Source organism: Adiantum capillus-veneris, chromosome 8 (assembly GCF_014529385.1).
Source record: "Adiantum capillus-veneris isolate H3 chromosome 8, ASM1452938v2, whole genome shotgun sequence".
Taxonomy (NCBI): Eukaryota; Viridiplantae; Streptophyta; class Polypodiopsida; order Polypodiales; family Pteridaceae; genus Adiantum; species Adiantum capillus-veneris.
The window spans coordinates 98994646-99017331 of record NC_140938.1 but is presented as its reverse complement, the minus strand read 5'-3'; the positions used below and the strand labels follow the sequence as shown (position 1 = coordinate 99017331).

Genomic DNA, 22686 nt, shown 5'->3' with positions numbered 1-22686 from the left:
TCCCAAGGCTCGATTAAGGCACACGAAGGGCAAGAATCCTACGGGACACCAAAAATACTATGCTAAACTAGCAAAAAGGTACTATGGCCCCTTTCAAATTCTTAAGCCAATCAATGAGACGGCTTATCAGCTCAAGTTGCCCAACCACTGGCTCATACACAATGCTTTTCATGTCAGCCTGTTAAAGCCTTACCAAGGAGAGCCACCCCAAGAAGCAACCATAGAAGACCCACCGGAGATTGAAGACCAAGAAGAGGTACTGCAGCCAGAGTCCATTCTCCGACACGAAGACAAGGTATTGAGAGGTGGTAAGATTATCCGACAGTATCTTATTAAGTTTAAGAATTATCCTTTTGAAGATGCTAGATGGATGCAAGGCATACAATTAAAGGATAACCTAAACCTTGTCAATGCTTACAATGATTCCCTAGAGTAAGCAAATGTAAATATGTTTTAAATGATCAATTTTTTTGTCTTATAAGACTCTTTTTTTCTTTATTGTGCACAAATGTTAAGAAGTATGCATGCTTAGGATCAAGTTTGCGGAGACGACGTCTCCCAAACACCAAGTAGAGCTTGTCACTCTACTATGGAAGATTGATAGGACTAATGTGCAGACATGCTTGCGGATGCTTCGGCTCTCAAGAGCCAAATGGATTAGTCTTCCATTGTGGAACGGTGTCGTAGGGTAAAATAGGGATCCTATACCCGCTAAGAAAATGACTAATGACTATGCTTTATCATCTCTACCTCATAGTCGAGGACGACTATGATTTCAAGAGAGAGGTAATGTCATAATAACTAATATCTAATTCTCCTAAATGATTTTCTCATGTTAAACTGATCATTTAATATGGGGAAGTACCAGGGGAGAAAAAGCTAGATTATTAGTAAAGCTAGAAAACTGGTCAGAGCAGGGGGCCCACAGTAGGGATCCAAAGGGGTACCATTTGCACAAGAGCAATGTGCAATGTGCAATGAATGGGCTCCAAAGACCTTAGGGTTCAGCCCATTAAGACTTCCAAAAGGTTAAGTTCCAAAGAGCAATGTGCAATGTGCAATGAATGGGCTCCAAAGACCTTAGGGTTCAGTCCATTAAGACTTCCAAAAGGTTAAGTTCCAAAATTTCAAAGTGTAAAGTCCAATGGTCAATTGTAAATGGAATTGGATGCTTTGTGTGTGTGCAAAAGGCCAATAAGCTAGAGGACAAAAGCAAAAGCGTTTTGGGAAGATGACAAAGCTTAATAAGGACTACACACACACACACACACTATACACCTAAGCTTACCCTTTCCACAAAGTAAAGAGGACACATGTCAGGCATGCAAAGAAACTCCTAATTCTTGCCTGAATCCTATTGGATGGGCACAGAGGTGGACCAATGAGAAGTTAGCTAGTGTAAACTAAAATTTTATTTTTATAAATGCTCATTAAATAACCAATAAGAAATAGTCTCCCTAAAAGACTATTAGACAGTCAAAAGGTCCAATGATAATTAAGCAGTTCCTAAAATTGCTTAATTCCTATTGGCCAAAGGACTAAAAGGTCCAATAGCAAAGCAGATAATTAAATTAATTATTTGGCATTTACAAAATGGAAAAAAGGATGGACACTTGTCACAAGGCTCTTGACCGGGCCTCTCAAAGGCTATTGGCCAAATTATTTACGGGCCAATAGGAAGCCAGCAAGAATAAAACTCATACTCAAATACTATTGGCTAGGCTTTTCAAGGGCCAATAGGAATGCAACATGAGTAATTGGCAAGGGGGGTCAACCAAGAGGAGAGAGGTGTTTTGGAAGGGCATTATTCCACACACACTCACACAACTCATGTGTAGAGCAAGAAAATCATCTCCTTCTCCAAGCTTTAATGGAAAGCTCATCTTCTTCTCCAAGTTTGAGAATGGAGGCCTACACCAACAACTCTTGGATATGGAATGCAAATCCAACCAAGAGCTAAGCTTCAATGCCATGCTTCTCTCCTCTATTATCTAATTACTAAGCTAAGCAAAGCTACAAGAGTAATTAAGTGAGGAAATACTTCTTTCTCATAAGAATACTCCTTCCTCTAGATCTACTCTCATACCCCGCTAGCTCTCACCATCTTCGAAGGTGTGTGAGGTCTTGGGTCTGAGACCAACGAGTAATTGATGTTATGTGTTATCACATGTAAGTTTGGTGCATGAAGCTTCCATCTTCATAGCACCGACGAGTTTTTACCAAGGAACACAAAGAATTGTATTGTACAAAGTCTCTCTTAATGGGAGAAGTTATAATACAAATGCCTAATGGAGGGGAGACCGGTCCATGTAAATCCGGTCCTCAATAGTTGTCAATTGTTCTATTTCTCTCTTTCTTTCAAGTATTGTTATGCCAAACTAATTAGGTGTTATGCTAATGTTGTTATCTCCAACCAAGCACTCTTTTATGCTCATTAGGAATTTGCTCTTAATGAAATGCTCACTATGTTAAGTTATTTTCCGCTATTTACAAGCTTTATAGACCAGTAATTGTTACATATTCACTACCAAAGTGTCCTATGAAACCTATCCACCTGTAGTGTTAATGCCGCCAATTTCACCTCGATCAGAAGTGGGTATCTATTGGCCAAATCTACTCGCTTCTTCTTTACCAAAATCTACCAAAAAACCTCAAAACTCAAGTTCTGCACAATTTAAAATTGCATCTTCAACCCACAATTTATGCACCCAACTTTGAGCACCTTCTATTCTTCCAAACTCACACACTCGACACAAATAAAAACCAGCAAATCGGTGAAGAATTTGCAGAAAGTTTCTTCTACAAAGTTGTAGACCATGTCAAAATGGAGGAGAATGTTTAGAATAATTTTTAGATTTGCATTTTACAATAAGAAAAATAATCAACAGAATAGTGTTGTATAGTTTTTAGGGCAGTAGCAAGTGGCCTATAAGTTAGCTCTTCCAGAGCACTCACGAGTTCATCATGTTTTCTATGTTAGCCGTTTACGAAAATAGCTAGGACAGAATGATAATGTCATTGACACAGGTGTGCTGGTTGACCTTATCGAACCGCCAAGCATTTCTCATGAGCCCGAAAAGATTTTGGATTCTCATGAGCTTCGCATCAAACATCATGTCAGACGACAGGTGTTGGTAAAATGGCTAGATAGACTTGAAGAAGGTTCTACATGGGAAAATGTCTTCGCACTTAAGAAATGTTTTCCTACGTTCGTTTTCGAATACGAAAACGATTCTCCAAGGGGGGGGGGGGGGGGGGGGGGGGGGGTAATGTAAGGACATGGGTCCTATGGGCAAGGCCACCGACACGGCCGGACAATGTGTATGCTAGGGGGAGGCTATAAGATAGCACAGTTGGGTGGAGACTAGCACACGCATTACCACCGCCCTTTCAATCTGATTGTGGAGTCAAGATGTTTTGGGGATCCCATTAAGTTGAGCAACGATATTTCACATAAGGCTCTTCTTCTTTCAAGAGAAAAAAAAAAAGTTTTGATATTTACTTTGCATGCGAAGAGTAAATATACCCGTGGACTTAAAGACAAGGTCCCAGCCTTTTTTATGTCTCACAATTAAGTCCAAATGCTCACTAGTCTACATTCATAGGAATCATTTTAGTTTTCGAAAGGAATTTCTTGAGAAAAGAGAGCGATAAGTTTTTCTCAGTTAGAGCTCCTCACTTGAGATAGGCTCTACCATTAGTTGAGAAATGAGAGCAATACGTTTTCCTCCTTTAGAGTATGACACTTGGGTTAGGCTCTACTATTAGTATGATAACCAAGCAAATGTCTCTTTTGGCCAAAGGAGCAACCTCTTAAGAGGATGTTTGGATGGCAAGCATTCAATTCAATTTTGGCTATGAGCTGATAGTTTCAGCTCCAAGTACAAATGTTTTTATTTATCCACATGGATTGGTTGACCTAACGCAGATTCAAATTAGGACAACATTGATATTCTTACATGGACAAAAACTCTCGTTGAAGAAAGGAGTAATATCAGGACAAGGGTAGACAACGGGGGGGAGGGGCAGCATAGCCCCTAGGGAAGGCCTACTAGTCATGAATTTCAGGGGCTCTTAAAAATAGACTAGGAGTCCTATAAGAGGAGGTGTTTGGGTGGGTAAGAACCTGCTTTAGTCCTTCGTGGTTTCAACTACTCATTTGCTTGTAGTTCTCCCGTCATTATCAAAGAGCACAAAGCTCTAATACCATGTCAAAGTCGATGATGCAGAAGCGGACAATTAGGGAGAGAATGCATGAGAAAGAGAGAGAGATTGCCCTAACTCACCTAGCTTAGCAATGAATAAAAGATGATATAAATGGATTTGAGGTACTATCTTGATACTACTCAGGGGACCTTAAGTATTCGTACCCGAGGATTTTCTTGACCCAGTACCGTGTCAAATAAGTAAAATAAATACTAAAGGTAAAACAAATAATGGGATCACATAAGGCATTCACTTGAGATGCATAAATTTCAACAATGGAAACACGAGCAAGAGGACGAACAACCTTCAGATAAATGTTGTAAGTTTCCCCATTGTATTTATAGGCAATTTTCAAGATTCGGGCCATCCAGTGCTGGATTGAAGGATCCTAGAGCACAAGCTACACCACCAAAAGAGTGGTGTATAGTACATGGGATGTGCAATGTTCGTAACTTTGAGAAGGCGTGTTAGAAATACTAGTGTGCATGGTAATCACTTGGAGAGTGACAAAATTGAGATGGATGCCTATCCAATTAGAAGAGTGTGAGATTCTTGTAGTCCGATCAAAAGGAAAGGTCATTGCATGACTAGCCCATTTGAAGGTCTTTTTGGCCTCTAAAGGCCTTGGTATCCATATGAATGAAGGTCGTGAAATTCTTGTTGTTTGACATGTGTCTTCAAAAGAGCCTTAAGAGTCTCGAAGAGATTGATGAGAAAGAAATTATGTCCTTTCAAATGATCTTTCCCAAAAGTTGCATTCATTTTTTATTTGGAGGGGACCTCGGGGGTGCAACAAATGATTTGAAGTTCGAACATAATAATATTTTGAAAACTTTGGATTCTTTTTTGTGTACCACTAATCATTTCAAAATTAAAAACTTAACTAAATTCCACAAAAGCCTTGCAATTAGGGGGTGCAACAAATGATTTGAGGTTTGAACATAATAATCTTTTAACTTTTGATTCTTTTTTGTGTACCACAAATCATTTTTAAATTAAAAAATTAACTAAATTCCACAAAAGCTTGGCAATTGCAGTATATGTCTAATTTTCGAAGCATTTGTTTTAAGGAGAATATAGGCAAGGCCACCCCTTTATGTAGAACAAAATAAAAGTAGATTCACTTTCCAATTGCAAGAAGCTTTTAATTTTCTACACCCTTCACTTTTGCATTTTAGATGTCTTGAAATTAATTTTTATTTTTTGAAATTGGAAGCTCTCTCTTACTCACCCTTACAAAAGGAGGAAAGAGGACTCGACCCCGCACACATTAGATTTACATTGATCATGGGAGATTCCACTTAACCATTAGAGAAACCATGTGAAGATGTTGCCACGGTTAATCGTGCAAATTAAAAATATTACAATTTGTCTCTTCGTCCTCCCATAGAGCAGCACTATTGCAATGACCTGTTAGGCGCACGGCCCCTAGTTTCTATGATCTCCCTTCATTTGCCCCCTGTCTCACCCAACACCCACTCACAATCTCTTTGTCTTCATCGGCTCTCTGCGTTGGTATCCCACTTGATTCCTTCGACTTTCAGATGTAAAATCATTGGATCCCCTGCTCACTTTGAAACTAAGATATTTTTTCCAATTGTGAAGACCTAGTCCAAAAATGCATAGTTCTTTTTAGACAAGAAAAAAAGAGTGAGGCAAGTTAATGGAATGCCCTTTGTATATGCCAAAAATGGGTTAATATCAAATTTTCATCTCATATTGTAAATACTAAACCAAACATCCTTTGAAAGTAGATTTTTAAAAATCTATATACATACATATATAAAATCATCTCCTCAAACATTAATAAGTCATGAAAAAATATGTTCAATTAGTTTGGTTTGGATGTTTTTTTGTGAAAGAGTACTTTTATACAGTGACATGCATGATTCTTTAAGGCTCCAATCTCCCTCCATGGCAAATGAGATAGAGCAAGATGTATTGTAAAGAGACATGCTTTTAGAGCTCTTTTAATAAGGTTCTCTAAGAATGCATAGGCAAACAATTAATAGCTCAAAGTTTTTTGAATTATGAATTTCTAAGCTTTGTAAGTGACTCTTCAATCAAAAAAAGATAATTACCCATTTCTATTTTTTGTACCTAAATTGTTATAGCTGACATTTGTGCACTTTTAATCATAAATAGCAATTAATAGCTTAAATTTTATAAATCTATCCTTTACATTAAGGACTAAGTAAAATGTTTTTTTTTAGCACTCTCTCTCTCTCTCTCTCTCTCTCATCATATGAGCTTTTACATTTTTAAAATAGATTTTTACCTCTCGTGACCCCTCAATAGTTACGTTTTTTGCCTTTTGAAGGCCCTTGTGAAGACTTCACTTTGTTTAATGAAATAGTGCATCAAAGTGTGAGCACATTGAAATATGAGTACAATTACCTAATGTTTTTTGTGTCTATATCTATGCTGATTTTCATTAGTGTCTTGAGCTGTTGGTATTTATGGTGGGTAGATTAGGTGGCCTTCATTGTGTGTTAGTTAATTAAGTTTTAATCAAACACTCAATGCACTAAGGAAAGTTAGCCAAGATGTAGACAACAAATGGCATTGACTAACTCATAATATGCTCTACTCTCTTGTGTGTAAAGATACCTCATACTTTTATAGAAGATAGACTATAGCTAGGGTTCCATTGATTGAGGGATGCTCATAAATAAGTATATTTAAGGGTTTGAAATAGAGCTGAATTTGTGACCCTACAAGTGGTAGTTGGTAATTGAGAGAGATGATTCTACAACTGGCAAAGGGTCCACTTCTCATGGCGTACACATGATCTCAAGTGAATGTACATTTTTATGTCATTGGGCCCATGGTTATTGACATTTTTTTAATGGATCGGTCCATGGTTTTAGTAACGGCTGCTGCTATTGGCTAGTTATGGTTATGAATCTCATTTTAAATATTGTTATGATCATGATTATCTCTTCAATGATGGTTATGGCCCTATGGTCTTTGAATGGTACTAGTTATGGTTATCACTTGGATATGGTTTCGTTATGGTTATAGTAGTTCCCTCTTGGTTTGGTTATGGTTATGGTTGTTTCTTGGTTATGTTTATGATAATTGTCTCCTGTTTTTTTGTCATTTTCAGATTTCTAAAACTTGTGTAACATGTGATTGAGTCAAGCAATTCACATCCCAATCTACTAACATAATATGGCGGAAGGGCTCCCCTTTACACTTGTCGTAGTCTGCGACCTAAAGGCTAAAGTCCAAAAAGAAAAAAAGTCCAGTTGCACGCGATAAAGAGGGAGAGAGGGGGAGAGAGAGAGGTCGCCGAAGGCGGCCGGCCATACTAGTAATCATCTAATTCATTGTCGAGTGTGCTGATTTTTAGCTCAATTTTGTGCGGTGACTTCTTTGAAGAAGTAAAGAGAAGAATTGTTTAATGTTAGGATATGGTTTTTCCCAATTGGCAAATACGATTAACAATCTACTAACATAATATGGCAGAAGGGTTCCCCTTTACACGTGTCGTAGTCTGCGATCTGAAGGCTAAAGTCCAAAAAAAAAAAAAGCCCAATTGTACGCGATAAAGAGGGAGAGAGGGGGAGAGAGAGAGGCCGCCGAAGGCAACTGGTCATACTAGTAATCATCTAATTCATTGTCGAGTGTGCTGATTTTTAGCTCAATTTTGTGCGCTGACTTCTTTGAAGACGTGAAGAGAAGAATTGTTTAATGTTAGGATATGGTTTTTCCCAATTGGCAAATACGATTAACAAATAATATTTCGATTTATAATATGATGCTGTCCACGTACAGAAGCTGGAAGCATCTGCTTCTGCGAGCACGAAGGTGCAAACCCAGGAGCGACCCGTCTTCTGCATGCGCGCAATAAAATATGGGCCCTCCTCCTCCCTTCTTCTGCACCTTGCTCCTCTTCTTCGTCACCGGATTCCCACTTACCCGAGCTCGCGAACCCTCCGTGATTGCCATGCCCCTCCACAGACACCAACACGACGCCTCCCCTCACATTGACAACTCTTCTTCCCTCTCCAGAAAAAGCTTCCCTCCCGGGTTCGCGTTTGGAGCTGCTTCTTCTGCCTATCAGGTGCAACTTGTCTGATGTTCATTACTCTGTGTGTGGCTACAAGCGAGAAAATTTTTCATTGAAGGTAGGGGTGTGTGTGTGAGAGAGAAGGCGTTTTCTTTTGGGGGCGGGGTGGGGAGGGGGGGGGGGGGGTGTAGTTCATGCTTGGGAGGGCTTGAAGCCATCATAGAAGGGTGGGCGGTGGTCAAAGATGAGCAACTTGAGCAAAGTAGTCGGTGAGCAGCATGAGCTAGGGAGGTATGTAAACACACCTATCACCTGATGTCACGGACGAGCTGGAAGGAGTGCACAGAGAGAGGTGGAGCCTGCTAGTGCTAGACTTCTTCAGCCACCAGCCCGCCATAAAGTGCAGCCTGCACAAGCCGACTTTGAATGGCCAGATGTCTTTATGTGCTAATGAAACTTCTCAGATTGTGGCTTGATAGATGTGGGTAGCTTTGAACTAACTCAAGATTATTTAGTCTTGATTGTTGATGGCAATCATTCAAGCTCTTTGTCCCTACTCTACTCCTTCAAGTGCCCACATCCTCTTTCATTTGCTCATGCAATTGTCTGCCATCTAAGATTTTTCATCACGAACACTGTTTAATCTACTTGTGTAACATTCTCGTGTCTTGTGTGCTTGCATAGACTTTGGTTCCTTGCTTGGGAAATCTTCAATTCTGATGCAATTCTTCAACACGACAGTCTTCCATTGCAAATATAGGTTGATAAGAGCGAGTCCTCAACATCAAAGAGGGATGGCAAAAGTACAGAGAAAAACATTGCTCGCCGCTCCTTAGCTGCCTTCCATGTCTCTCGCTTGTTCAGTTGACTTTGGACACTTGGTTGCAATGTCACCTATTTGTAGTTGAAGCTACCCAAAGTTCAGCACTTGGGTGTCACAACCAATGTGTTGTCAAATTAGCTAATTCTACATGAAAGTATAAATAATTGAATCCATAAATGAGGATTTTCTAGATTCGCCATCGCAAGGATGACAGAGCATCATAGACAGAATCTCTCGAGACATCTATTCCTAGTGCGTCATTCCAGAGGAATGAAGAGAGCACTATGAACGGGAATATCTGTCTGGCCACCAAGAGTGGATACTTTTGATACGTCACGTCGGATGGGTGACATAGAGCATTGAGAAGAAATATTTGACCATCCGAAACGTATATCTCTGACGAGTCATGGGATGGGTGACATAGAGCATCGCGAAGGAGTTGTTCAATAAGTTTGGTGAGTGAAGAGACTAGGGGATGGGAATTCTTGATGCTTCACATGGTGGGTAACGGGAGGATCGAGTAGGGGATATTCCATTGTCTGAGTAGATTCAAAACTGAGTATGAGATGGGTGACATAGAGCCTTGCGAAGGAGTTGTTCAATAAGTTTGGTGAGTGAAGAGACTAGGGGATGGAAATTCCTGATGCTTCACATGGTGGGTAACGGGAGGGTCGAGTAGGGGATATTCCATATCTGAGTAGATTCAAAACTGAGTTAGAGTTGCACACAAGAGGCAAGCACTTGAATGAAGGTGGGTTCTTAGTAGCGTTGAGGAAATGCTGTCGCTTTTCTAAAAAGGGAGTTGCTTTTCCTTTTGGAAAAGCAAATGCTTTTTAGTAAAGGAGTATGTTTCAACATTGCATATGTGCATGAGATGGCATCTGAGAACATCTGGATGGTGTGTGTGAGAGCTTAAGGCTAACATATGAGTTTTTATTGAGTTTTACAAAATCAGTCTACTATTAAGTGTCTAGCTGCCCAACATATAAGTGGGCAGTGTCACAAACTGATGACATGGTAGTACGGAATCCCGCAAATTGCGCTGACGTGGCAACAATACGGATTTCCACATTTTGTGCCTGCTACGTGGCAGGCTGTACGGATTTTCATAATTCACGCTAGCTGCTTTTTGGGCCAGTAGCTTTTGAGTTGTAACTTTTCATGTAACTGCATTTGAGTTTGAAGGCCAAGGGCCTTTAAATATGAACCCAAGGCCACTCTTTCCCTCAGTTTGTTGACGAGCTTCTAAGCAGAGAGATCCCGCAAGAGTTGTAACTTTGCTCAATCATTAATATAAAAATAAATACCGAAAGGGGTGCCAGATTTTGGGGCCAATACCTCTGGGCACGGAACTACACTGGGCGTGACGACTCTATTTAATTGTGATTAAGTTTGTGAAGTCTTTTAAGTGATTCTTTGCTCTGTCATGCCAGATTAACGACTTGGGGTGTCCAAATCTGTTACAGTGGTATCGGAGCTTCAAGCGTGTGCTTTTCTTAAAGCCATACCGGTCCTATCAAAGAGCATACAGAGCACTTTTTGCGCCTCCAAAGTTTATTGTAAATTTTATGAAAGAATCGTCGTGTCCCGACCTCGGACTTATCCCACCCTTCATACATGGCACATCAGGCGCGTTGTTGCAAATGGACTTTTTTAAATTTTTTGAGTAATTTCTTTTTATTGAAATGATTAAATCTGTGCACTTGAACCGTAAGATTAGGAACTGTAGATCTACTAGAATTATTTAAAAGCTATCAAGAATGGACAACCGTGATGTGTCACATGATAGGTGACATTAAGCATCGCGAAGGAGTTGTACCGTTAGTTGGGTAGGAGAGACCGATAAAGGGATAATCCTGATGCGTCACGTGATGGGTAACAAGAGCATCGGAAAGTTGGTCTGGCAAGAAACCCAAACTAGAAAAGGAATATGTGTAAAGATGCAAGCACAAGAATAAAGATGGGTTTTGAGAAGCTTTTCCTAGAAAGCGGAATATTTTTAAGTGTTTTCCGAGAAAAGCAGACGTTTTCTTGTGAGGATTGTGTGTTTGCATTGCATCTGTGCGTGAGAACTGCATCTGGGGACGCTTGGAACGTGATTGCATAGCATCAATTTTCAGCTCACTGTGTTTTATGGAGTTTTGACCAGGTTCACATTTTTTTTAGAAGTGATTGGCCGCCCACTTAGTAGTAAATTAAACCACAATATAAAAAAAAAAGGCAGCGCTAAACTCATACGGCTACATACTAGTAGCTTTGTTATTTTATTCATTTGTTTTTAGATTCCTCCCTATCCCATCCATACCTCTAAGGACTCCTCTCTCTCTTCCTCCAAAAGTTAGAAGGTTCGAACACTCATCAATTGATCAGCGATAACCTCTCCAGATTTCCCCTAACCATTGGGGCAGCCAAATAACATTGCAGACTCTTGCAATCCATACAATAGAAAGTAAAAAGTAATTTTGTCTCTTCCCCTCGCATGGCACTGCCAAACGCACACGCCACAGCCCTCAACCTTTGGCTCCTCGTCTGCTGCTCAGCTCATGCGTTTGCAAGTCCAACTTTTGGGGGGAGAGATAGATAGATAGATAGATAGATTCAATTATCATCCACAGAGATCAGATATGAACTATGGGACCAAAAATAGAGCATTACAATGGTTTTTGAGTGAAGGCGTCGGATACACATCAGTTATGGACTGAGGGTCCATTAGGAGGATAAAAGAAAACAAAAGAACCTAAGGGGTTATGGTGAGGGGATGGAGGAGGCCGGTTTGGGACTTCGAAACTCGTTAATGATGGCTTTACCACCTTGGTAGATTGTGTAACAGACTTGGACACTCCTAGTCAAGAATCAATCACGATAGCACCAAATAACCACTTCAAAACAATTCACAGATCACAATAGATTTGCACTGGCCCGGCGGAGTTCCGTTCCTAGAGATATTGGCCCCAAAGACTGGCGCCCCTCTCGGTATTTCTTTATGTATTAATCAATGTCAAAGTACAAGAGAGCGGTTAGGGTTTCACTCTCAGACTTTGCGTCCAGATGCTCTGTAGAGTGAGAACCCTCTCCGCTTATTTAAAGTTTACAAGGGATGCCCAAAAGCAGAGCCCCAAAAGCTTCCAAATCAAAAGCTAAAAATTCTCTCTCTCTCTCTCTCTCTCTCTCTCTCTCTCTCACACACACACACACACACACAAGAGAGTTTAATAAAAATAAAGCAATTTATCTTCTCTCTCCTTCCATGCCAAATTGCATCGCCCAAACTGCTTTTTTTCAGCGCCGTAAAATCCGGAAGTCCGTACTGCTGCCACGTGGCATTTCTACCGCCACATTTAGGGTTTCAGCCAGCAGTTAGGGTTAGGGTTTCCAGAAATTAGGGTTTCTGGCAGAAATTAGGGTTTGCAGGCTTTAGGGTTTATGGCAGAAATTAGGGTTTCTGCTCTCGGTAGCCACGTCATCACTTTGTGATATACCCCCCTCTTGAAAGCATTGTAATCGCCCTCGATTATGCTTGCAAAACAAACAGAAGCCATAAACCGTCTTAGCAGACACTGACTGTTAGTACCTACGTACTAGGAACACACATCTAGCACATGTACCAATCAACAGTCACATCACACAACATCACAAGACATCACATGACATTTAACATTCATTCGGATCTTAGACCATGATTTATTCACAATGTAGCTAGCAATTGCACCTAGATCCAATCGGGACCTCATCGATGTCCGATTGACTAACCCCTATTGCAACCATGTCTATTCGAGATCAATCATACCAAAATGCTGTAGTCATTTCGTCTATCAGTTCCTACACTTAAAAGAAGTCAAGAACAAATCAGTATCATAATCAGGAATTCCATTTCAGCAGAATATTGTCAGCTTTTAGTATCCTTGAAGCTCAAAGAGACATTAGTGACTCTAGTATCTAAATCAAGGCATTTGTTGACAAAGGAGCAGAGTGACTCCCTCTTGTGCATTCCACTGCACCAGATCTCCGGCCAAGTTGAATTCTGGGTTCTATTTGGAGTAGACTATGCTAAACCAAAAGCATCGAGGTAAAGTTTCACAATCTGAGGAGTATCTGCTAGGTCCTCCTCCTTTATCCACTTCGCATCCAATGCAGGATAGTTCTTGAACTTAACCAAGAACCGCCTTCGGACTTTACCTTTATTCTTCGTATCCTTATGTGCCAAAATCTGTTCAGTAACAAGGATCTCCTCGTTTTCTTCCACTTCGGGTTGCTCATCAGGCTCCCCATCATTAGGCACATCACCTTTAAACGGTTTCAAGAGACTCACATGAAATGCATTGTGAATTCTCCGAGTATCAGGCAGTTTTAGTCGGAAGGAGACATCATTTATGTTTTCAATGATCTGGAAAGGTCCGTAGTATCGCATACTAAGCTTTGGAAAAAGCCTCTCCTTTCCCTTTTTCTTTCTCAGGCGTGCCTTCTCAAAACGTAAGAGCACCCAATCATCCTCCTCCAATTTCAAGTCGCGACGATGGCGATCCGCTGCCTTTTTCTGTCGTTCTTGAGACTTCTCTAAAGTCTCGCGAACCTTGACAAAAGCCGTATCTAAGTCTCGCGTATATTCATCCGCTTCAAAAATCTTATCTTTTGTGCTTAGGAAGGGTGGAACCTTCGCAGCACCTTCAACAATCTGAAATGGCGCCTTCCCCGTCGAAGAGTGTATCTTGTTATTGTAGTCAAATTCCACCAAAGGTAAGTACTTTTCTCATTGAGTCTTTTGATTTGAGATATAAGACTTCAATAAATCTAGAACCACTGAATTTGCAATCTCAAATTGCCCGTCAGTCTGCGGGTGGAACGATGATGAGAATTGCAACCGCGTGCCAATGTTCTCCCAAATTGCCTTCCAAAACAAACTCGTAAATCTAGGGTCTCTGTCGGAGACAATCATCTCAGGCATGCCATGTAATCTGAAGATCTGGGCCACAAACAGTCTAGCTAAGTGATCCGGCTTGACTGTTTTCTTCACTGGAATGAAATGAGCTTGTTTGCTAAATCTGTCAATAACTGTCCAGATACCATCGTGACCACTCTGTGTTCTCGGGAGATCAAAAATGAAATCCATTGCAATACTTTCCCAGGGGCGGGTGGGTATGGGTAAAGGCTGTAACAATCCCTGTGCTTTATGCCTGTCAAACTTGACCTTCTGGCATACTAAGCAACTGCGCACAAACTCTTCCACATCCTTTTTGAGTCTCGGCCAAAAGAAGTATCTCTCTACCCCTTTCATGGTGGTAGCAATGCCACAGTGACCCGTAAAAGGTTGACAGTGGCAGTCAGTCATAACCTTTTCCCTCAACGGCTGTGTAACGCACAACATGGTTTTTCTCATCAAGTAGCCTTCCCGAATGAAGTATCCTGCTATTGTCTCCCCATCCCGTATCCGTGTGAAAATATATGCAAAATCTGTATTTGTGGCATACTGGTCGACCATATCCTTGAAGCTCCTATGATGTATGGCGGGAATAGCCAGAACTAACGGCTTCGGAGACAAAGCATCTGCCACCACATTCTTCAGTCCTTGCACATGGACAATCTGGAAGTGAAACTGTGACAAGATGTTCGCCCACCGCATCTGGTTTTTCGAAAGCTGCTTCTGTGACAAGGAGTAGCGCAAACTCTAATGGTCTGTAAAGACAGTAAAATCCGCTCCGAGTAGGTAATGCCGCCACTGAGTAAGAGCATGGATAATCGCCAAAAGCTCTTTCTCATAAATCTGTGTTGTCATCTCCGGCCTTGAGAACAATTGGCTCTCGTAACAGTGTGACATGAAACATTTCGTGGTTTTGGTCGTTTCGGGGTTTCGAGGTTTTGAAACGTTTCGTTTCATAGCGTCAAAAACATGAAACAAGTTTCATAAACGACATTAAATTATATATTAATAAAATATGATAAATATGTATACAATGTAGCACACATGATTCTAGACTTTAATGAGAGAGAGAGAGAGAGAGAGAGAGAGAGAGAGAGAGAGAGAGACGTGCTCACTGCTTAGAAGCGACTTCAAGTGAGCACGATCAAAGAGATGTTCAGTATTGATGAAAGTTAAAACATAGCCACTAGTTTCATGAATCATAACTGATGCATCATTGATTCATTTAGCAAAGTACTTCTATTGAACAAAGTTTTTGGAAAAAAAACCCCAATTTTAAACATTTCATAAAAAATGCCTGTCCGTTTCATGCGTTTCGGCAAAACGTTTCATAGGTTTCGGGGTTTCATCTGCATGAAACGCGTTTTTATGTCACACTGTCTCGTAAGCAATGACATGGCCTTCTTGCATTAAGACCGCACCCAGACTACGGCCACAAGCATCACAATATACTTCAAATGACTTCTGCAAGTCCGGCAAAGTCAAGACTGGTCTTGTAGTCAATTTATCTTTCAATGTCTGAAAGGCAGTCACCCCTGTGGATCCCCACGAGAAAGGGACTCCTTTCTGTGTCAAGATATGCAAAGGGGAATCAACCTCTGCAAACTTTCGAATGAACCGCTTGTAGTACGAACACAGTCCCAAGAAGCTTCTAACTTCATGGACATTCTTTAAATCAGGCCAATCACGGATAGTTTCTATCTTGGCCAGATCCACTTGCACTCCTGTTGCTGAGACAATGTGTCCCAAAAAGTTATCTCTGGTAGGAAAAATTCACTTTTCTTTGCATTAATCACTAACTTGTGATCTCGTAATGCCTGAAAGACCTGAAGCAGATGATCTCTATGTTCTGCCTCATTCTTGGATAAAACAATGATGTCGTCAAAGAAAGTGCCAACAAATAGCCTGTTCTCTCAAAAAATCTTGTTTATCATCCAGGTAAATGTCGTAGGAGCATTGGTTAAGTCCAAAGGCATCACCAAAAACTCAATTAACCCAAAAGTCGTCCGAAAAGCTTTCTTGTAGACGTCTCCCAACGCGATCCTGATCTGATGATATCCACTCTTCAGATCAATCCTGCTGAAGCACGTGGATCCCTGTAACCTGTCGAGTATATCATCGATCCTAGGAATCGGAAATCTGTTCTTGATGGTGATTTTGTTGAGAGCTCTATAATCGATGCACATTCTCCAAGATCCGTCTTTCTTCAAAACCAACAACACTGGAGAGCAATACGGTGAAGTACTAGGCTGGACAAGACCCTTTTCCAAGAGGTCTTTCACTTGGTTCATAATCTCTTCATTCTGTGCTCGACTCACACGGTAAGGTGGCCGGTTCGGTGGTGTGCTTCTAGTATCAAATCAATGGTATGATCTTCAGGACGAGCAGGTGGTAACTTGCTTGGTAGGCCCTCTGAGAAGCAATCGGCGTAAGAGTGGAGAAAATCTTGGCGTTATTTATCAAGTTTAGACATATTTGTCCTATCCTTATCGCTCAATTCTTTCATAAAGATCGAGTATAACAAACAGACTGGATTTTATTAATTTAGAAATGACCGAAGCAGATACAATAGGGACAGACTCGCCCTTCAATTTAATATCAAGTACAATGGTTCTGCCCTTCTCTGTAGTCAATGTCGCTTTCCTCGCCCGATAATCGATGTCACGTGACACATCCCAACCCTATGTGTAGGTGGACAAGCTACACCATAGCAGGGTTCAGTCAGTCCAGTCAGTTTAGATTAGCAGTGATCTGGCACTTTTGTGAGTCTATTCGTAGACCGTGCATGCTCAGTCACTTAGCATAGATGCATATCCTCCGGTTGCACACAGCATGATCATCGGAATTTCCATCAGAATCCATTAGCATCAGTTAGGGGAATTTTCCAGTGCATTTAGCCTATTTTCCTATTTATTGGGATTTTCACTTATTATTTTTAAGTGACTTTCCAACAAAAGTAGGTAGGGCAATTTTGCTAAGTTAATATATAAGCAAACCCAAGTTAGCACTTTCTGGCAGAAGAGGCAGTAGGAGCTTCCTGCTCAAGAGGTCACTTCTCAGCAGTACCCCCCAGAGCCTAGCGTTTTGGATAAAGACCTCCGCCGGTGAGTCCTCTTGCAGTACCGCGGCAACACAAGATCCCCCGCATCCTTTCCCCCTTGCATCATCGCTAAAACCTCAGCTTTGCTAGCGTTTTTCACAAGCAGCCCATCAGCGTTTTTGCATCTCCACAGCCGAGCGTTTTTGATCCTTAGCCCAAACCAGTAGCAGATCCACAGTTTCAGCATTTAAGAAAACGCAGATTTCAGCCATAGATAAACGCAGCTTCTCATCAGAGGAATAGTAGCAGATCAGCCCCCATTCAGTTGCAGATGATCCCCCAAGTTTAGCCCAAGAAAACGCAGCCAAAACAGTCATTTTCAGCCACTGAAACAGTCCCCGAATTCAGCGATTAGAAGCCTACAGATTTCAGCCATCGAGTCGTCGTCATCACCGTCGTTGTCATCGGCATAGTCCAACTTGCATATGTCCATTGCATACGCATTGTACACCTTTGTGCAATCAAAGAATAGACCACTCTCGCCGACGAGAGTGGGGCCTTTGGAGGAGGGTTTTACAAACTCTTGGGTGTCGTATCTCTTCTCTCTCCTTCTCTCAGTCTCATTCACTTGCACGCACAATATCCACTCACTTTGTTCGTGACCACAGCACTCTACAAGACGGAAAGCTCTCTCTTTCCCTAAGAACTCAAAGGAACCTTGAGCAATAAAGATCACTAATCTTGAAAAATACAACATTCATTCCGTTGCACCTTACAATCGACCACGACGTTGTTCTTGTGGTACAGGGAATCCCTAAGAGAACATCACAACCTTCCAAAGGCATTATGAAAAAGTCCTCATGCCCCAAATACCCCTGACAATGCAACCGAAGTTTGCCAATGACAGGTGTAATGGCCACGTCCCTGCCGGCTGCCGCTAGAACTGCCTCTGCAAGTGGTCCCATCCGATCGGAAATGATCTTGAGCCGTGCCGCCAATTCCGGTGAAATGAAGTTGGCCTTGGCTCCTCCATCAAAGAAGATCAGGGCCTCTTGGTCTTTCACTTTGCCCCAAGCTCGGCAAAGTTCTGTACTCTCGTCCATGATGTTGGGATCGGTACCCACACAATCTGGAACCAGTCTTGTTTTTATCTTGCCTTTTCTTCCACGTTCCTCAGCTGCTCTCGAACTCTTAGGCCTGTCGTCGTCCTTATCATTCTGTTTTTTCTGTGCCTTTTTAGGGCACTTCCGGAGATATGTCCATGTTCCCCCGCATCCAAAGCACTTCCCCTCCTTGATGAAGCGAGCTCGCTCCTGAGGAGTAAGCTTGGGTCGTGCATCCTTCTTCTCTGGGTTGCTCTTTCTCTTTCTACTTTCATCCCAAAAGTCTATTCAGCTCGTTGTGTCATGGCCTCATCGGTGGGGTAGGTCAGACTGCTAGAGTGAATGGCAAAGCCCCGCTTCACATGACTCATCAACTCCTGAATAGAAGCTGACTTCTGCTCTAAGCAGTGATCTCGGATCTCTGTAGGTAGACCCAAGGTGAACCGCTCAATCTGTTCTCTAAACGAGATCTTCTTGAATGAAGAGGCGGGTAGAAAAGAGCTCCAGAATCTCACAGTAAGCATTTATTGTATCTCTCTTGGTCATCCGAAGATGGTTCCAAGCAGCTCGTATATCGCGTTCATACTCTTGCGTCAACCAAGAAGAAATAGAAAGCTTCTTAAATTTCAGCCATTTAACTGGCGCAGTCTTGTTTAAAAGAAGCGTGGACCACCAAGTTCGAGTATTCCCCTTAAAGTAAGAGGCAGCTCTCCGAATCTTGGAGTGCTCTGAGTAGCGTCCTCCCGCGAAAACGATGTCAAACTGCTGTATAAAAGACAAAGCCTTCGAAGCATCTGAGTATCCTGAAAAAGTGTCAAATTTGATCGACTGCCCACCTTCCTTAAACTCTCGGACTTTCTTGCTTTTATCTTCCAGAAAGTCATACTGGTTAGCTTTATAAAAATTCTTCTTGTTCGCATAAAATTTTCCGTCATCGGAGTCTGAATTGTCTGTAGACGAGTCCTCTGTAGAACTGTCAGTCTCACTGGGCGAGATTTAGACTTCTTTGCCTTTTTCTTGCCCTTTCCGAAGAGTTGTTTCTTGCTTCGCTTTTTGCCTTTTCTGTCTTCTTCGCTCGAATCTGAAGAGCTAGAAGAACTGTCAGAAGAAGAAGAAGAAGAAGAAGAAGAAGAAGAAGAAGAAGAAGAAGAAGAAGAACTGGGTACTCCTTCAAAGTGAACACGCTTCTTCTGTTTCTTTGCTTTGTCAAATGTCGACTGACGACCCAAATAACCTGGGAAGTCAGTGCCTTTCTTCTGCTTTTTGCCGTGCTTTTTGGCTTTCTTCTGCGCATCAAAAAGCTGAGCAATCCGTGCATCAACCACCTCTTCTAATTCCTTCTCTGAATATTGCTTGTGATCAGAAGGTTTCTTGAGAGCGGGTTTCGGGGGTAGTGTAGTGGTTTTCTGCCACTGTGCATGCACTTCTTGAAAAGAAGTCTCACTCATATTTTGCCAATTTCGGATCCTTTGCAAAACTGAGCATCATCTTTGTTGCATTGACGACGCTTCATCTCTCGTTGCTCCGTCTGAGTAGGCCGAGGCGGGCCATACTCTGCCGGAATCTTCGTTGTGATCCCTGCCCGCATCTCCAGATGCACAGGGAGTCGTTTGATCCCTGCGTGAAGCCATAGGTGCCGTGGAAAAAAAATTGGGGATCGGATTCCCCGTAGAAGAGAAATCGGCCGTGCTCTGATACCACTGTAACAGACTTGGACACTCCAAGTCAAGAATCAATCACGACAGCACCAATTAACCACTTTAAAACAATTTACAGATCACAATAGATTTGCACTGGCCCAGCGGAGTTCCGTGCCTAGAGATATTGGCCCCAAAGACTGGCGCCCCTTTCGGTATTTCTTTATGTATTAATCAATGTCAAAGTACAAGAGAGCGGTTAGGGTTTCACTCTTAGACTCTGCGTCCAGTTCTCTGCAGAGTGAGAACCCTCCCCGCTTATTTAAAGTTTACAAGGGATGCCCAAAAGTAGAGCCCCAAAAGCTTCCAAATCAAAAGCTAAAAATTCTCTCTCTCTCTCTCTCTCTCTCTCTCTCTCTCTCTCTCTCAAGAGAGTTTAATAAAAATAAAGCAATTTGTCTTCTCTCCTTCCATGCCAAATTGCGTCGCCCAAGCTGCTTTTTTTCAGCGCCATAAAATCCTGAAGTCCGTATTGCTGCCACGTGGCGTTTGTGCCGCCAAATTTAGGGTTTCAGCCAGCAGTTAGGGTTAGGGTTTCCAGAAATTAGGGTTTCTGCAGATTAGGGTTTCTGGCAGAAATTAGGATTTGCAAGTTTTAGGGTTTTTGGCAGAAATTAGGGTTTCTGCTCTCGGTAGCCACGTCATCACTTTGTGACAAATTGCCCATTTACCTTGTTTGTGGGCTTCATGCATCTTCTTGAGTTCATGTGCTTTAGCCCTGAGCTGAGTTATTGTCAACTCCTCAGCGATTCAAAGCTTTCCCCCCTTGAGGAGGCAGGATTGATGTAGCAGTTTCATCCATTCTTCTGTCTTTGAAAGTAAGGATATAGTGCTCGGGTGGCACATGTCGATCTGTGTCATTGATCCAAGAGATGGATTCGGGCTTGATGTTCACTGGTTGAAGAATATCATTAAGCTTTGTGATTGCTTCCTCAAGGGTGTCCTCGTTGGTACACCATGGTGGGTGGAGCCCTCCGATCCTGACCTTGAGGCTAAGAGATTCTTGATCGGCATTCGTGGAAGACTGCTTGTATTTTGGCATCCAGCTTCTTTGTAATTTTATGTGTTACCTCGTGTGCTTCCTTTTTGATTGCCAAGACCGTTTCGGTGAGGGATGCTTCCACTTTGTGTGCTTTTGCAAGCAGAGTTTGGCTCTCTGCTTCCTTTGTTTCTTCAAGCTTGTGCAAGCGTCGCTTGAGTTCTTCATTTTCTCCAATGAGTGTTTCAATTTGAGTTTGGAGGGCTGTGATTTGTGCATCTTGGCGCGCAATGGGGTCCTTTTTTGATGCAGCTACGACGGCAAGAAAACTCCTGCGTGTGTGAACAGGGGTACCAAAGGAGGCCATGGAGCTCGGCTGGAGATTAGAGGCCAAAGGGTTGATGCTTAAGTTTGGGAGTCAAAATTATGTCCGAGGCTTGAGCCGGTTCAGAGGTGCGTTAGCGCAGAGGGCCGAAGCTCGACGAGCAGGAGAGTTGCAGGAGCGCCAAGTATTGTTAGCGGCAGTGCCTCCTGCTCGACGAGCTGCTCTGCATAGACTTAGTCTCACGCTAACTAGGAAGTCTTTCCATCTGCTGCAGCAGATCAGGTTGTTTCCTCTCTTCATAGGCTGGCTACAGGCAGGAGCTAAGGCAAACCCCCCTACCCCCCCCCCGCCTAGGCGCCCCCTTGCCACCTAGTGGGGAGTCTTGGCTATGGTTTACCTTAGGGTTAGCGAGAGAGAGAGAGAGAGAGAGAGAGAGAGAGAGAGAGAGAGAGAGAGAGAGAGAGAGAGAGAGAGAGAGAGAGAGAGAGAGAGAGAGAGAGAGAGAGAGAGATGCTACTGGCTATGGGTCCCCGCAATTGAGAAAAAACAGAGTGAAAAGAGAGGATGCGAGGAGATGCTTCAAATTGGACCTTATTTTAAAATCGTGCGCACATACTTATACGGCTGAATTAAAAACAACAACGATCTTCTTTCTTGTGCAAAGATTTAGCCGCTCTCTTGCTAGCACTACTTGTCACCCCTATTTCGGGCCGGTCTGCCACCCCCTATTCGTGCCAAGTGGAGGAGCCTATAAAAGCAACCCACGCCCTCTCTCAGCTACAGAGTCGTGCCAGCACTAGTAGCAAGTGTCTACCCGGTGGAGAATCTTCGCTCGTTCACAGGATTTCGCTTTCGTGTACTTGGAGCAACAGGTATCAATTGTGAATTCGCCATACTGTTGGAATTAGGGTTGCAGAGAAACACACACAGCTTGGAGAAGATGAAGGAAGCTCAAGGCACACAATAGAGAGTGTGCTATTTAGTGTGCTATGGAAAGATAGACAGCCCTAGAGTGATGGGCGTATATACAACGTACGGGGGAAAAAACCTCCTAAAGAGGGAAAAAGTGCCCCGGCGATCCTAGTGTGTTCACACACATCACTACCACATGTATATGGTAACAAGTTACAAATCCCCCCTGGAGTGATGCGGTGAACGAGAGCTGACACATGAGTAAAGGGAAGTGCCATGCCCTAAGGACATGATCAGTCCACAAAGGGGAGTAAGCCCAAAGCTTTGCGGAAAGCTTCAAGCTTCTCACGAGACAATGCCTTTGTGAAAAGATTTGCAAGGTTGTCCTGTGTTGACACATAAGCCAAGCTGATCTCTCCTACGGAGAGCCTCTCCCTGACATAGTGGTAATGCACCTCAATGTGCTTTGTGTGAGCATGAAAAACTGGGTTCCTCGCAACTGCCAATGCGCTCTGACTGTCAGTGTAGATAGTGTTGGCAGTGTCTTGTCCAACACCCAAATCAGCCATAAGGCGTCTGAGCCATACACACTCAACCGTAGCTGTGAAGACTACCCTGTACTCAGCCTCACAACTCGAAGTGTCCACAGTAGGTTGCTTCTTGCTCAACCA

General features: G+C 42.5%; 1 protein-coding gene across 1 annotated transcript in view; it reads left to right on the top strand.

The window, feature by feature from the left end:
• Nucleotides 1-7961: 7961 nt before the first annotated feature.
• The window catches only part of LOC147452628 (beta-glucosidase 40-like), a 59331-nt gene continuing 44606 nt past the window's right edge, over nt 7962-22686 (top strand). The window contains exon 1 of the mRNA XM_086518267.1: nt 7962-8275. Within this exon, the coding sequence (XP_086374393.1) occupies nt 8066-8275 (210 nt within the window). The 5' untranslated portion in view covers nt 7962-8065. The remainder of the gene's footprint in view (nt 8276-22686) is intronic.